A 15,910-nucleotide genomic window follows, 5' to 3' on the forward strand; every position below is an offset into this window, starting at 1 on the left:
TTTTTCTTCTCTCTCTCTCTCTCTCTCTCTCTCTCTCTCTTTTTGTTCATTAACAGATGGAAAAGAACAAATGAAGAGAATTTAGCTTTCTTCTTCGTCTACAGGAGGACCAGGACACTGCAGACATGCACTCTCTTTACTCTTAAACCCATCCACCCACCTCTCCCTTGTTTAACCTCTCCCCTAACCCCAACACCCATTCCTCTACATTCCATTCTCACATTGCACCGTTGTCTCTGACCCCTCTCTATCTCTCTACCGCACACACCCAAATACCAACTCCAACTCAAAACGCACACCAAGTGACTGATAAATGGCCTCACAGAACCAAAAGCCCACCCCAACAGCATTGGTCAAGGGGAAGTGGACTCCCGACGAAGATGAGAAACTAATCGAGGCTGTTGCCCTTCATGGTGCAAAGAACTGGACCTCAATTGCCTCCAAAGCAGGTGTGTATTGTATATGTTTATGCATGAATGTAACCCCAATTCAATCACATTATGTACTTAATGATCCAGAGAATAATGGGTTTTCGGTGTAGGGCTGAATCGGAGCGGCAAGAGTTGCAGGCTGAGATGGGTGAACTATCTGAGACCCAACATCAAGAGAGGCGACATGTCTGAACAGGAAGAGGACTTGATTATTAGGCTGCACAAGCTTCTTGGAAATAGGTAACCCTTCAGCTTATTTCATTTCTTTGCTTCTGTAGTCTATCATTATCGGATTTGGGCTTGCATTGTGTGATGTATGTGCAAAATTTATTGTTGTAAGGTGGTCTTTGATTGCGGGAAGATTGCCGGGTCGAACAGACAATGAAATCAAGAATTACTGGTACACTCGTTTAAGCAAGAAAATCCAGCAGAAAGAGAAGCAAAGTAACAATGGAGCTAATTCGACGATACAATTTCCGGCAGTAGATGAGAAAACAAGTGTGGCAGATGATGATCAGAAGGTCCATGTAGAAATGAAGCAAGAGTGCGTGTCATCAGCAGTGCGTACAAGTGCGGCTCTAATCAAGAAAGAGGAGGTGATCGATCCTGAGGACCACTCCAGCACTTGCATTAACAATATTGATGCTGACGAGTTCCTTAATCTTCTCAATGAAGAAGAACCTTTGAGTTGGGAGGTTCCGCAAATTTCTTGAGCTAGAAGATGCATCGTTGCTCTGATGTTAAATATTTGGTGAATCTAGTAGGTTTCATGTGAGTGCACTAACACTTTTGGGTGCTCCTCTAATCATGGTTTTTGTAAATTATGTTATATAACTATCTATCGTGAACCGAATGTCTACTAAATCACTTGAACATAATCTGCACTGTAGTGTCTATCGTGTATTACAGTAGTAGAGTTGCTGCATTTCGGGTGCTGTTCGGATGTTATGGAGATATGCCTCGCAGTTTCTTATTACTAGTGTAAGATGGTTTAGAGATGTTTCAACTTTTATTTCAAATTGTTCAAACAGTGGTATCTGTTTTCTGAATATTTACAATGACAAGAAGAACCATAATTATACACTAGGTGGTTGCAAATTGCAGTATATTGCTTCAAATCATTTCCAACGAACTGGTTGATGCATGCGACGACTGAGTTGGCTTGTGGAAAGCGTTAACTAGCTAGTAAGTAACACTTTGGTTTTTGGTTTCTGGCCAATTAAAATGTAAAGTATAACCTGATGAAAGCTTAGAAATGTTATACACGAAACATTAACAAGCAATTAAACATTGGATTCTGAGCTTCTGTGCAGTACTGTATCAAGTGATAGTAATTATTGCATCTTCAGCTCTGTGGAGAATCTATTGCTTCATCCGTATTCAGAAGTAACTAGACGCTATTGGCCAAAACATAGTTTTAGCTGAGGACTTTGAAATACACATAAACGCAACCATATTCTCCTTATTGATCAAACATCAGAAACTACCTTCTTCTCTGTTCTGCGTGTCCAGGAACCTCTTGAAGTTGAGCAATGGCTTCTCTTCTCCCGCCAAGATTTTGTTCTACTACTCCTCATTTTTTCAAGATCATTTTGGATGACACTTCTCGACACAAACTTGTAAGTACCTCTGTTTCTCTCTTCATGCATGTGTATCTTGCTAGTCCTTGCATATATGGATGTTCAATTAGGTGAACTAGAAGCAAGAAAGAAGCGAGTTTCGATCCAATATTAAGTTGGGATCAATTGAACTATATATAATTGGGTTTGGGTTTGGCTCATTCGAGTGATTTCCCCTTACTTTCCATTCATCTATATGTGACATCGTTGACTTGTATTAGAAGAATTCTACTTGCAGAACTGAAAAACATACTTCAAGAGTGTACTGAATATAAATTGTTATTTTCAAAAGAGGGTTTCATGTTATGACAAAAAAAGAGGGTTGCATGTGACTTGGTTTAGTTTGTACAGTGTTGAATTTTGGCAATTCATGCTGAGTAATAGTATGTGACTTGGTTCTGTTGTGCAGAAAATTCCGAAGAAATTTGTGATGAAATATGGAAAAGATCTATCAGATCCGGTATGTCTTAAGCTTCTAAGTGGTTCTGAATGGGAAGTGGAATTGATAAGATCCAGAGGTAAGATTTGGTTTGAGAAGGGTTGGCCAGAGTTCTCTATGTTTTGTTCTATAGACTACGGGAGCTTCATGCTTTTTCGATATGAAGGGAATTCTCATTTCCATGTTTGCATATGTGATATGAGTGCCACGGAGATTGATTATCCCATAACAATGCCCAAGATTGAAGAAGCTGATGAAGATGATATCTATCTATTGAAATCTTGGAGGATTTTCAATCCAGTCCTAAAACAAGAAGGAAATATCTATTACAGTATCCTCCTTACAAGAAAATGAGAACAGGTTTGAGCGGTAAATCAGACATGATTTCTGAAAGTGAAAACACACAACCTTGTGACATGTTCGAGAAGCCAGTCACAAACAAAGAGTTGCATTGTAATAAATTAATAGTGGAAACCCTGGGAAATAAAGGTAGTATTTACTATTTACCTTATTTGTTGAATGTCACAACCCAGAGGTTGTTTGTAAGTTTTGATGTCCTATTGGTTATATTCTTCAACAGGGGAAAATGGTTTTCTGACCAAAAGAGAAGGTGGAAGCTCTTCTGGTTGTCAAAAATTCCTAAAGCAAACATATGAGATACTTGGGAGGATGAAGCCATTGACTGCAACTGAGAAAGATAATGCCTTCAATTCTGTTAATCCTTCTTTTAGGATTGTCATGCATCCTTATTCTATTCGTTATGAATGTGTGGTACGTAAAAGCTTTCTATACTCAACCCTGCTATGCCAGCTTGACACCATACTCCCTTTCATTCATAGAAGAATCATTGATGTTTTTTCTTTAACTGGGTTTTTGTCTTTTCAGTCTTTGCCAAATGAATTTACCAGGAGATATCTTATGAAGCTGCCTGCTGGAATTGTTAAACTTCGAGTTTTGGATGGAAGAACTTGGTCTGTTAAGTTCAAGTATGACCATTTGAACTCAAGAGCTCGACTCCATGGTGGTTGGTCATCTTTTGTTAGGGGAAATAGTTTGAAAGTCGGTGATGTGTGTATCTTTACCCTGATTAACTGTATTGAACTTCTATTTGAAGTTGTCTTTTTCCACACCAAAGACTCTGCAAACTGCCCCTCATCAACAGGTAAAACTTTTCATTTTTGAACTTGTGCTCCATTAACTCTGCAGGACTTACACATTGTTGTTGTTCTCTTTGTGATTTTGGGGCAGGCCATGGTAGAGGAGCGTCTGTTCAAGTCGAAGAAAAGAAACACCCCATACTTGAAGTTGAACCAGATTGCAGCTTGGATTGTAAAATTGGTGCGTTTTGCTATTCAACTAGAATAACAAATTCCTGAAATCAAAGACAGACAAGGAAAGTAATCAGATTAATATTATTTCTTGATAATTTACTGTAGGCAAGAACAATCTGTCAAAAATTAGTGGGCAGGTTACTCAAATGCCTTCTTCATCTTTGAGGACCTCAAGGGTTAATCTTGAAGCTGCAAGTAAGTTTTCATCAAAGAATCCCTTCTTCAAAGTCATCATGGGGTCAGGCCATACTATGGTACGCAAGTAGATTGACAACATTAACCTTCCCTTCAAGTTCTATAGTTAATTGATTCTGTTACTAACACATCTTCTTGTGCAGCATATACCAGCTAACTTCTCTAGGAGTTTCATCAAACATGAAAAGCAAACGGCAATCCTTCAGGTCAAAAATAGATCGTGGCACGTGAATTTGAATCCTTATAAGCCAGGTGCAACTTCAATTTGTGGAGGTTGGGCTGCATTTGCAAAGGAAAATTGTTTAAGAGAAGGAGATGTTTGCATATTTGAGCTCATGGAATTGAATGACATTGTACTGAAAGTTCACGTTTTTAGATGTTGATTAGAAAGGGCAAGTACATTGTGTCCTGCAAAGAGCCGGATGAAGCCGAGGTTAATCATCTCAGTTTGGTTTGGAATTTGAACTGGAGAAAAAGACCACTTTTGCAGTACGTAGTTCTGGATACTAGAACCCTAGACTATACTTTTTATCTTTTCTTCTCTGTTTCTGTTAACTGTTATGCTAATGGAATATTTCCAATTTATTTCTTGTGTTTTTGGTTGGAGATACACTTTTTATTTTGGTTTCAAGATGAACCAGAATTATATATCAGCTGCAAGGTGCAACATATTGCTTCAAATCAAATCATATCCAAGGTGCTGATTGATGCCTGAGACGACTGGAAAAGTGACTACTGAGTTGGCTACTGGAAAGAGTTAACTAGCTAGCAAGTAACACTTGATGTGCCGAATTTCTAGACAAACTAATCCATTGGAACTACCATAGATGTTTGGAACATGCATTCCTCATAAGCATTTTGCACCATAAAATGAACTAATGAAGAACACTCTTGTACCATCGATACATGTAATGCTTCGTTGATCAATTTTCTTAGAGAAAAACAGAAAGTACATGATATGGTTTGCTCTAATTAAATACATATCGCCCTAAAGTCTCAAAAAAAATAAAATGAAGATGGCCCAACTACATCGCTGAAAGGATAAACAAGAAGAACAGTTGCCACTGTGCTTTCAACTCACCTATAAAACATATTAATTAGGATGCATATCAATCCCAAAGAAAGAACTCCAACTGATGGGTAACTTTCATTCGGTTTGTGTTCGTCTGCCTTACTTTTCTTCTTCTTTTTCCTTCTCTCTCTTTTCTTCTCAGCAGTTGTAGTTTCCTCAACTCTTGTGTCCTCCAAGACTTGCTCCTCCTCCCAACTACTTCCGGCATCAAACCAACTTTCATCAGGTTCTTCTTCACTTTTACTTGCAGCTTCTTCAACTCTCTTAGCCTCTACGTCTTGCTCCTTCTCAGACACACTTTGGCCATCAGACTCACTTTTATGAAGTTCTTCTTCACTTGTACTTGCAGTTTCCATTGCTTTTCTTTTCTTCTTGTGCCTTGTCTTCCTCGCAATTGCAACTTCCTCAACTCCTTTAGCTTCTGCGTCTCGCTTCTCAGACTCACTTTGGGCATCAGACCCACTTCCATGAGGTTTTTCCGCAGTTGTAGTTGCAGATGGCTCTACTCTCCTGGCCTCCATGTTTTCCTCCTCATTTTTTGATTCTTCAAGAAGCTCATTTTGTCCTGCTTCAAATTTATGCTCCACGGCATCATTACTGTTCTTGGACTCATTCTGCTCTTCTTCCCTAATAACCTCATTTCCTCTTGCTTCAAAATTGTCATCACCATTACTCTTTGCGTGGTTCATACTAGTGTTTAACTCGTAAACTAGTGGAATCTCCTTCATATCTATTGCATTTGCGAATCGATTGGTCTCAGCGACTGCATTGATGAGATCATTAATTTTCTCAACAGAAAGAGTAGCAGTCACAATAGTAGTACCAGGAACAGTTGCTGCCTCTGAGTTATTGTTCATGTCTTCATCATTAGTTTTAGTTTCCACGGATGGTATCCTGATAGGAACATGTCCTATGAAAAAGGATATATTTTCCGAGGCTGTACTACTGGGGACAGATGCTGCAGCTGCCTCTGCGTTATTGTTCATGTCTTCATCATTAGTTTTGGTTTCCACGGAGGAGGATGGTACCCTGATAGGAACATGTCCTATGAAAAAGGATATATTTTCCGAAGCTGTACTACTGGAGACAGATGCTACATCAGATGCTGCAGCAGCAGGTTGATCCACATTACTCACTGGCACCATCTCTTGGATCGGGACTCGCCCCATCATGATTCGGTTTGATGTCACCTTAAACCCAAGAAGACAAGGATCTCTATCTGGTTTGCCAAAGGATTTTTGGGCTTGATGAGACTGCCCAGACCTAGTGGATGACACCGTCTTCGCTCGAGAAAGAAGTTGCCTATTATTACTAGGTTCTTTATACCTTATTGAATTGGCCAGCTTAAGTTGAGCATTTCTCAACTTGATGGCTTCCTCCTCAGCCTCCTTCCTTTTCTTCTCGGCGTCTGCCTTCTTCCTCTCCTCTCTGGCCTTGTTCTTCTCCTCCTTCTTTTGCTCTGCTGCTAGAATGTCAGCGGACTCTGTTGGTTGAGCCATGAAATTGTGTAAGTGTTTTTGATGAGCAAACTCTTGAAGTCTGAATTCTGGAATACAAAAAACTCTTGATGACTGAGGATGGAATGATGAACATCTATATATGACCTGCATGTGGTGATTTATATAGAGTCGATACTGACTTATTCATTTATCACTGAGGGGATTGGATTTCCTTGTCCTAGAAGGATTGTGCCTTTCCTTGTGCTTTTGAAGTGAGGATTTAGTTTCCTTGATGAATGAGGATTGTAGTTTAATTTCCTTGATGAATGAGGTTTCCCAAAATAACTCCAAGCAGCCTGCTAAGTAACATCACCCTTCGAATTTTGGACGGAAGGACATGGTATGTTGAATTCATATACAGTGAAGAAGAAGAAGAAACTAGATTCATCGAACCCAATATATACTTAAATGGCTGCATTTGCAAAGGAAAATTGTTTAAGAGAAGGATATATATCAATGTTTGCATATTTGAGCTCATATACGGTAATGAATATATTGTACTGAAAGGTCAATTTTTAGATGTTGATTAGAAAGGGCAAGTGGATTGTGACTTGTAAAGAGGCGCATGACGACAAGGTTAATCATCTCAGTTTGGTTTGGACTGGAGAAATATACCACTTTTGTTGTAGTTCTGGATAATAGAATAAGTAGATCATAGTCTTTTTATCTTTCCTTCCAGTTTCTTATGCAAGACCAAGTTACAATTATTTACCTCTATAATAAGCTTTGGTTTTTGGTTTGTGCAATCACTATAAAGTATAAACCATTTAACATAATGAAATATCATAATTAATATAAATAAACATGAAAAGTTAACAATCAATTAATAAGCATTGGATTTTGAGCTTCTGTGCAGTGACCTTTCAGTGGATGGCAATGATGGCATCTTGAGATGTGTGGTAGTATCTATTTCTTGATTTATTTTCATAAGTAACTAAATGCTATTGGCCAGAAAAATATTATCTAATTTCTAGTTGAGAACTTGGCAGTACAAATTAGCAAAAGCTTCCCCAACTCTTCCACTCATCCAGACCATAACTTTTGAAGTTCAGCAATGGCTTCTGTTCCCCTGCTGAGAGTTTCTTCCACCACACCCCATTTTTTCAAGATCATTCTGGACGACACTTCTAAACACAAACTTGTAAGTACCTCTCTCTCTCTCTCTAATATATGTTTTTACATTGCATATATGAATGAGCTAATAGTTGAACTTGAAGCGAGTAACGATCAAAGTGTTGATCCATTACTATGGGTGGTCATTCGATCTAAGTGGCTTTGCTCATTTACCTCTTATAGTGTTGATTTGAATGTGATATGCATAATTTTATGGGCAGATTCTGCTGCAGCATTGGATCATCTTCGTTGAAGAATGTACTGCATGTGATATTTGATATTTTCTAAAGAGAATTGCATGCGACTTGGTTTACTTAATTTTTACAGTTGTGTTAAATTTTAGCAATGCATTCTGAGTAATAGCATGTGACTTGGTCCTGTTGTGCAGAAAATTCCGAAGAAATTTGTGATGAAATATGGAAAGGATCTATCAAGTTCAGTATGTCTTAAGCTTCCAAGTGGTTCTGAATGGGAAGTTGAATTGACAAGATGCAAAGGTAAGATTTGGTTTGAGAAGGGATGGCCAGAGTTCTTTATGTTCTGTTCACTAGACTACGGGAGTTTCCTGGTTTTCCGATATGAAGGAAATTCTCATTTCCGTGTTTGCATATTTGATATGAGTGCCACCGAGGTTGATTATCCCATAACAATTCCCAAAATTGACGAAGCTGAAGATTTATCTATTGAAATCTTGGAGGATTTTCAACTCAATCCTAAAACAATAAGGAAATCTCCAGTACCATATCCTCCTCACGAGAAAATGAGAACAAGTTTCAGTGGCAAAGCAGAGATGCTTTCTGAAAGTGAGAAAACTCAACCTTGTTGTGACATGTTTGAGAAGCCAATCACAGACGAAGAATCATATTGCAGAAAATTACAAGCGAAAAGTATGGAAAATAAAGGTAGTAGTTTACCTTGTTTTGTTGATTGTTATAACTATCATTAACATGCAGCGATTTAACAGTGTGGATGATTTGTCTTCAGAGAAAGATGGCAGTGTCACTAGAGGCTCGTCTGGCACTCAAAAGCTCCTAAATCAGACATCTCTCAAGGTCGTTCTTGGCAATGCTATATCTCTTCGTAGAGCTTATGATTTCAAAACTGAAAACCCTTTATTCATTGTATCCATGAAGCCTTCGGAAACACAAAGTTCTTTGGTAACGTTACATTACTAAGTAACATTTATATATGAAAGATTTGTTATTTCCTCATTCGAATATTAGAATCATATTTAATTCTGTGTTCTGTCAGCATATTTCTAATTCTCCTTTTTTATTTCTCCTTATTGTTTTCAGTCTTTGCCGTTGAATTTTGCCAAACGACATTTTATTAAGCGGCCTGCTAGCAACATCACCCTTCAAATTTTGGACGGAAGGACATGGTCTGTTGAGTTCACATACAGTGAAGAAGAAGCTCGATTCCAGGAAGGCTGGTTGACATTTGTGAAGGATAATAATTTGGAAGTTGGTGATGTGTGTGTCTTTGTCTTGATTAAGGACTTCGAACAATTATTAAGAGTCAACATTTTCCACACTTCAGAAGCTACAAATTGGTTTTTATTTCGTGGTAAGAAATTGATCGAAAACCTCTGCATAACTTACACTCACTTTGCTATATTTTATTTTTTCAGTTTAGAGAAACCCAGCAATAGGTTTCAATAATTTGTTATACATTGCTCAGTTTCATTTTTTTTTTTAAATTATTTTGAAATAATAGTTGGACATGGTACCATGGAAGGATTTCATGCCCATGGTACTATTAGAAATGACATATGTTAGAGGACATAAAAATCTAAAGCTCGAGTTGCATTTGGAAGGATCTCCATCCTAACCAAACATAGGATCCCCAAACATAATCATTATGGTTAGCAGGGAATAGTAGCAAAGTGAGCAAGCTGATGAGCTACACCAATTGCTTCTTGCAGAACATGTTGAACATAAGCTCCATCATCAATAAGGCTTCAATATCATTCACTACACATCGTTAAGTTTTCTTAACAACACATGCAGCCTTACCTTTCTGGTAATTTTAATGTCCTAATTGTAATAACCTTCAACAGGGAGAAATAGTTTTCCGACCCAAAAGGATGGTGGAAACTCTTCTGGTTCTCAAACATTTCTAAAGCCAACAACACCTCATGAGGCTCCCAGTAGGATGAAGCAATTGACTGTAACTGAGAAAGCTGATGCCTTCAAGTCGGATAAACCTCCTTCTTTTAGGATTGCCTTGCAGCCTTCTTATATTGAACGACCTGTCATGGTAATCCTTCTATGTACATCCCTGCTGTATCACCATGACATCATGTGGTCTCACTCATTCATTGAAGGATCATACATGTTTTTCTTAATAATTGTTTTTTTTTGTTCAGTCTATACCAAATGAATTTGCCAAGAGATATCTTATGAATTTCCCTGCTGACATTGCCATCCTTAAAGTTTTGGATGGAAGAACTTGGCATGTTAAATTCAAGTATGATCATGCAAACTCGAGAGGCCGACTCATGAAGGGCTGGTTACCTTTTGTGAGGGAGAATAATTTGAAAGTCGGTGATGTGTGTGTCTTTACCCTGGTTAACAGCATTGAACTTTTATTTGAAGTTGTCTTTTTCCCCACCACAGAGTCTGCAAATTGCTCATCGCCTACAGGTAAATCTGTTCATTTGTGAATTTGTACCCCATTGCCGCTGCATAAGTTACACATTGTTTGTTGTTTTCATTGTGATTTTGGGGCAAGGTAGGCCATGGCATAGGCTCAACTATTCAAAATGGAAGGACAGAATCTTCTGTAGTTAAAGTTGAACCCGAATGCAGCCTGAGCTGTGAAATTGGTAAGTTTGGCTCTCTTGAAATTCATGAGTACACTAGACTGAGATGTTCCCAAAATCAAAGTTAAGGAAACTAATATGATTAATATTATATTATTTGTAAGGATTTAATCTAGGCAACAACATGTCAAAAACTAAGGGGCAGGTCACTCAAATGCCTTCTTCATCTTTGAGGACATCAAGGGTTAATCTTGAAGCTGCTAGCAAGTTTTCACCAAAGAATCCCTTCTTCAAAGTCACCCTGGGGTCAGGCCATAGTCTGGTATAGCAGCGGACAAGATTAACATTTGCTTCAAGTTCTATAGTTGGTTGATTTTGTTGATGACACATTCTTATGTGCAGCATGTACCAGATAAATTTGCTAGGAGTTTCATCAAACATGTCAAACAAACAGGGATCCTTCAGGTCAAAGATAGATCATGGCACGTGAATTTGATTCCTTTTAAGAAGCCACGCGCTATTTCAATTTGTGGAGGTTGGGCTGCATTTATAAAGGAAAATTGTTTAAGAGAAGGAGATGTTTGCATATTTGAGCTCATGGAGATGATTGATATTGTACTGAAAGTTCACATATTCAGATGTTGCTTAGAAGGGAAATAATTTCCTATAAAGAGGAGGATTAGGAGGTTAATTTTTATATTTTTGCTGTAGTTGAATACTAAACTGCTAAGAATCCCTTTGCTCTTTTTCCTGTAAATTGTTATTGGATTGAAACTTTTCTCGCCTCAAAAATCTTGTGAGGACATAGGTTTTATGTCCTTCAACAGCACAGGTAAGTTAGCTAACTATTCCCCATTGATCTTCAAAAGCAGCATCCATGTTGATTAGTGTACAAGTATCTGGAAATGAAAATGCATGGGATAAAGTAATTTGTAAAAGCGCAAATGGGCCTCTCTATACAAAGAATTAACACACACAGAAAAATAAGTCTATTACTATGTACATGTAAATGAACTGAAGAGCGAAGAGGGGAAGAATATTACAGTCTACAGAACGAATACCAAACAATCTGATCATAGTATAGCCCTAAAAGCTCATAGTCAAAAATTCTGACTTCTTGATCAATCTGACCATAACCATGAATTAATGTTGAAAGGATCAAAAGGCTCAGTCCCCAAAAGCCAAGACTCAAGATATTGAAATGGCAACATATCAACCATTTGGTCCGCTGTCGAAGGTGATGAATCTTCTAAAATATTTGTTGTTGTTGTTGTAGTTGTTGCATTATCATATGAGTACATCTGGTAACACAGTTGGTTCAATTCTTGGTCATTCATAAAGATTTCTTGGTTCCACAGCTGAGAAGAATCAAATGATGCATCAGTTGAGACATCAACTTGATACTCCTTTCAGGCTCTACTTAATACTCCTCAACATCTATAACTGGTACTTTGTGATGTTGCTGTCTTGCTGAGGATGTGATGAGGAAGTAGTGACTGAAATATTGGAGCTTCCATTGCCAGTGAGGTCTTGCACAAGGGTCTTGAAGCTTGAGAAGTCAGTGATGTAGACTTTAGGCCTCAAGAGTTTAATCAAACTGCTAAACCCTTTCTCTTCCTTAGATATTTTCACCGATGTTTGGGTTACTCTCTCCCCATAGTTTCTGACAATACTGTATTCTAAGAGCATTCTGATTGCACTACATACAGTATTCCATATATAGTTTAATACTAGTTATTTCACCCGCGCGTTGCAGCGGGTGACATAGCAAATTACTATCCAAAATTTCTCAACACAATTGTAAAAATATGCACTTACTATCCAAAATTGCACAACACAATTTTGTTAAAAAAGATGCACTTACTATCCAAAATTGCTCAACACAATTGTAAAAATGGCTAGTTGTCACCAATATGTTCTATGTTTTGTTCGTGTTGATGAGAAGTTCAACCGTTCCTGATTGTAGAGAGCTGCCAATGAAAAAAGTTTAAATAAGAGAATAAGTCTAATTGTAGTTATCAACAAACAAAATAAAAAAAACATTTTTTTACCATATCAATTCCTAGCAGAGCTCAGTTTTTCACTTACTGCGAAATGCAAGAGACTTGAACTGAAAATTAATCGAAGAGCTAAAGTTAATTTTATATCTAAAAGCAGGAAACACAAAAGGAAAAGACTAAGGATAGATTCATCAGTCAATGAAGTTTTTTTAGCCCTCTTGTTTCATCTTTCATTAGAACATATATAGAAGGACAAAATAAACATTGTTCAAGACATAAATTTCAATGTCGCAGTCTATATCCAAAATATAGGGACAAAAACACAATGATCTATTTTTTTTAAAGATCATAATTGTGTTTAGTTTCGCAATTTAACTAAAACATAGGAATCGATGTCGTTCAAGTCACACCCCGGTTACTTCTCATTATACATGTATTTGTGCATTCGATCGATCATCTTTTATTGTGCTTTCATGGTATCTCGTTATGTTTTCTTGCTTTCTTTCGATGTTTTATATCACCGTATGTACTCTTAATTATTATTATTATAATCTTTTGCCTTTTATAAAAAATAAAAAAAAGGAACGAAAAATTAAAACATAGGTATCAAAGCCACATCGATGTATCATTTTGAAAGAAAAACAATAATTCAAAGAGTTTGATTATCTAAAATAAAAAGTTTATGGGAGAATAAAAAAAAGATATAGAATGAAGACAACCACATTATTGAAGCTTATTCCAATAAGTCTTTGTTTTTGAAGTTGGAGAGTTTTTTTACTTTTGTGAGAAATCATACCGCCGGAGTTCAGGGATGGCTATTGGCTCCGGTTAGGGTATGTCAAAAGCTACCGGGGGCGAGGGTGAGGAAGGGAAGGAACCGGGAGCGAGCTTAATAAAGAGAGAGCGTGAAAGGAAGGAAAGAAAAAGACAAGGAGACGTGTGGGTCTGAAATTCCTTGTTGACAAAATGACAATAATGACATTATACATAGTTGTGAGGGGGTTCACGAGCAAATTGCAGGACTAGTGTGCCAACTTACATACGGAGGATGATTTCTACAGATCGTTACAGGATGTGACAATATACGTGATCATCGGTTGAAAAGTCTCATATCAGTATTGCCTGACTCAGTTTTGAAAATGGAATAATAAATAACAACCAACACCTGCAGTTTGTCCCACTCGCTCTAAACCCACTCATTCCCTCTATGTCCCTGGTCTCTCTCTCTCTCTCTCTCTCTCTCTCTCTCTCTCTCTCTCTCTCTCTCTCTCTCTCTCTCTCTCTCTCTCTCTCTCTCTCTCTCTCTCTGTCTTTTTCCCTCATGCCAGTAGAGTCTTCGTTTTTAGACCCTAATTTTACGATTTTCTCAACACCGCCAACCATTGTGAAAGTTCATTTTTCCATTTGGCTGACGATACCTATCTCTTGCAATCACATAGGTCACCAACAATTTTTCATTGATTAACAATGTACCTAAATTGAAAGAAAATTTATCATAACAAAAAAGGAAAAATAAAGAGAAACCATAGAATTTTGAACATCTTATTCTAATCCTGTTGTATTACCTGGCATAAGCAAAAGCCTTACCCCTTGGCTTCAAGATAAGAACATCCACTTTCTCAAGTAAGTCAAATTCATAGATTGAGTGAGGAATCTACAGTTTCAAGTTCATAGATTCAATATCTGAAAACTACCAAACAAATATGAAATACAAACAGTAGTTTTTTAGGGAGATGACAAAGCCATGTTTTGAGGGTTGGGTGATGAAAACTGAGCAGAGATTTGACACACTATCGAATAATTAAAAACCTGCAAAATCCAATAATTAACGACAACAAAATAAAACAAAAGTTCGAGATTGAACAACGAATGAAGGTTTGAAAGAAAAGAAATACTCAAATTGGACTGTAACCAATATGCGAATCCCTTTCCCACTTGTTTGTTTGTGTACATTTCTGATCAATCTCGTGATAAAGAGTAACTGCCCTCGTATTGAGATGATTTTCCTTTCCTGAATATTACCTCTCTCTCTCTCTCTCTCTCTGTCTTTCAATTTGCGAAATAAGGGTTAGGAAATCAAGGAGAACATATCCTATATTAAACCGACCAAAAACAACAAACACCCAGAGCCAAATTTTTCAGGGGTCTGAGCACTACAAAAAAAAGTAGTTTGGTTACGGCGCAAAACCGTCGCCAAAAGCCCTTTTGTTGTGGCAAAACCGCATTCGCGACGGCGCTGCGACGACAAAACATCCGTCGCAAATAGTGGCGTCGCCAATATTATTTGCAACGGCGAAATGCCGTGGCATACACTTTTTTTGCGACGGCCAAAGACGTGCGTAGCTTAATTACTGACGCCTGTTAAGCGACGGTTTTTTGCTATTGGTCATGCCGTCGCCAAAACAAAATTTTACCACAGCATATTTTACCACCATTTTGCTTCCCGCCAAATTTGGTTCCTACCATTTTTTATGAAATTTAAATTTTATTTGCAACAGCGTAATGCCGTAGCTGAAATATAATAGTAAGTTTTTTTTTTTTTTCCTTTCACAAAACCTGCAATTATCCTCATAATTTTTACTAAACCAGCAACAATTAATGGACAATATCAACAGTAATCAAGAAAAGTAGCAATTCAACAAGGCAATTAAGTTTAGTACATAACAATATAATCAAGTTTAGTACATATAACAATGTCATTAAGTTTACTGGCCATAAGAAAAGTACCAATTTAACATTAACAAGAAATCCAACAACACTTTAAACAAAACAAATTCAGTACATATTGAGGTGGTGCCTGAGGTAAAGTATTATTAGACTTGTTTACTCCTTCCAGTAATTGGTTGCGATGGAGCAGAAGGTGAATTTGGTTGTTGGCCAATGGACTCTCTCCAATCTGTTTCATAACCACTACTTACACCAGAACCTAAGCATCAACAAACCAATTACACAATATTAAACACAAGTCGAGAAATGTTTAATTCACATATAATAACCTAAGTCATCCAGTACCTGTCCATTGTGATTCCTCTCCTTGTTCTCTAGAGAATTTAGTTGAGCTTCCATCCTCTCAAACTTTTCCTCAAAGTGCTTTGCAATAGATTCAGTTATTTTCTGAACCAAATCATTAGAATTTCCAGATGGGGTTGATGACTGTGGATACACAAAATTTCGAGGCACACCAGATCCATAAGTACGACAATACCCATCTTCTTGCTGCGTTGCTGGACCTAAGCAATCCACATTCTTTACTTTGTTTTCATCACCCAAACAGTCTGCACAAAACAAATTGAACACTAAATTGAAATACCCAAATAGTAAAACGAAATTCATAAACACAGTAAAACGAATCTCACAACTTGACATACCCAAACACTAAATTCATAAACAATAGAACCTTAACAAGCACCAAATTGAAATACCCAACCACAAATTGCAAAATCAAAA

General features: G+C 37.5%; 2 protein-coding genes across 2 annotated transcripts; both read left to right on the forward strand.

Moving 5' to 3' along the window:
- The first annotated feature begins 125 nt into the window (after positions 1-125).
- LOC101294583 lies at positions 126-4,398 on the forward strand. Its single transcript, XM_004305795.1, has 10 exons — positions 126-449; positions 542-671; positions 772-1,126; positions 2,460-2,568; positions 2,850-2,978; positions 3,070-3,260; positions 3,375-3,651; positions 3,738-3,827; positions 3,926-4,074; positions 4,159-4,398. Exons 1-10 carry the CDS (start codon positions 314-316, stop codon positions 4,396-4,398), a joined length of 1,806 nt encoding a protein of 601 aa, XP_004305843.1. The 5' UTR covers positions 126-313.
- A 3,242-nt stretch (positions 4,399-7,640) lies between these two features.
- LOC101294874 (B3 domain-containing protein LOC_Os12g40080-like) lies at positions 7,641-11,123 on the forward strand. Its single transcript, XM_004305796.1, has 9 exons — positions 7,641-7,727; positions 8,088-8,435; positions 8,653-8,856; positions 8,995-9,166; positions 9,759-9,958; positions 10,068-10,344; positions 10,437-10,526; positions 10,628-10,785; positions 10,866-11,123. Exons 1-9 carry the CDS (start codon positions 7,641-7,643, stop codon positions 11,121-11,123), a joined length of 1,794 nt encoding a protein of 597 aa, XP_004305844.1.
- The last annotated feature ends 4,787 nt before the right edge of the window (positions 11,124-15,910 follow it).

This window comes from Fragaria vesca, linkage group LG6 (assembly GCF_000184155.1).
Source record: "Fragaria vesca subsp. vesca linkage group LG6, FraVesHawaii_1.0, whole genome shotgun sequence".
Lineage (NCBI taxonomy): Eukaryota > Viridiplantae > Streptophyta > Magnoliopsida > Rosales > Rosaceae > Fragaria > Fragaria vesca.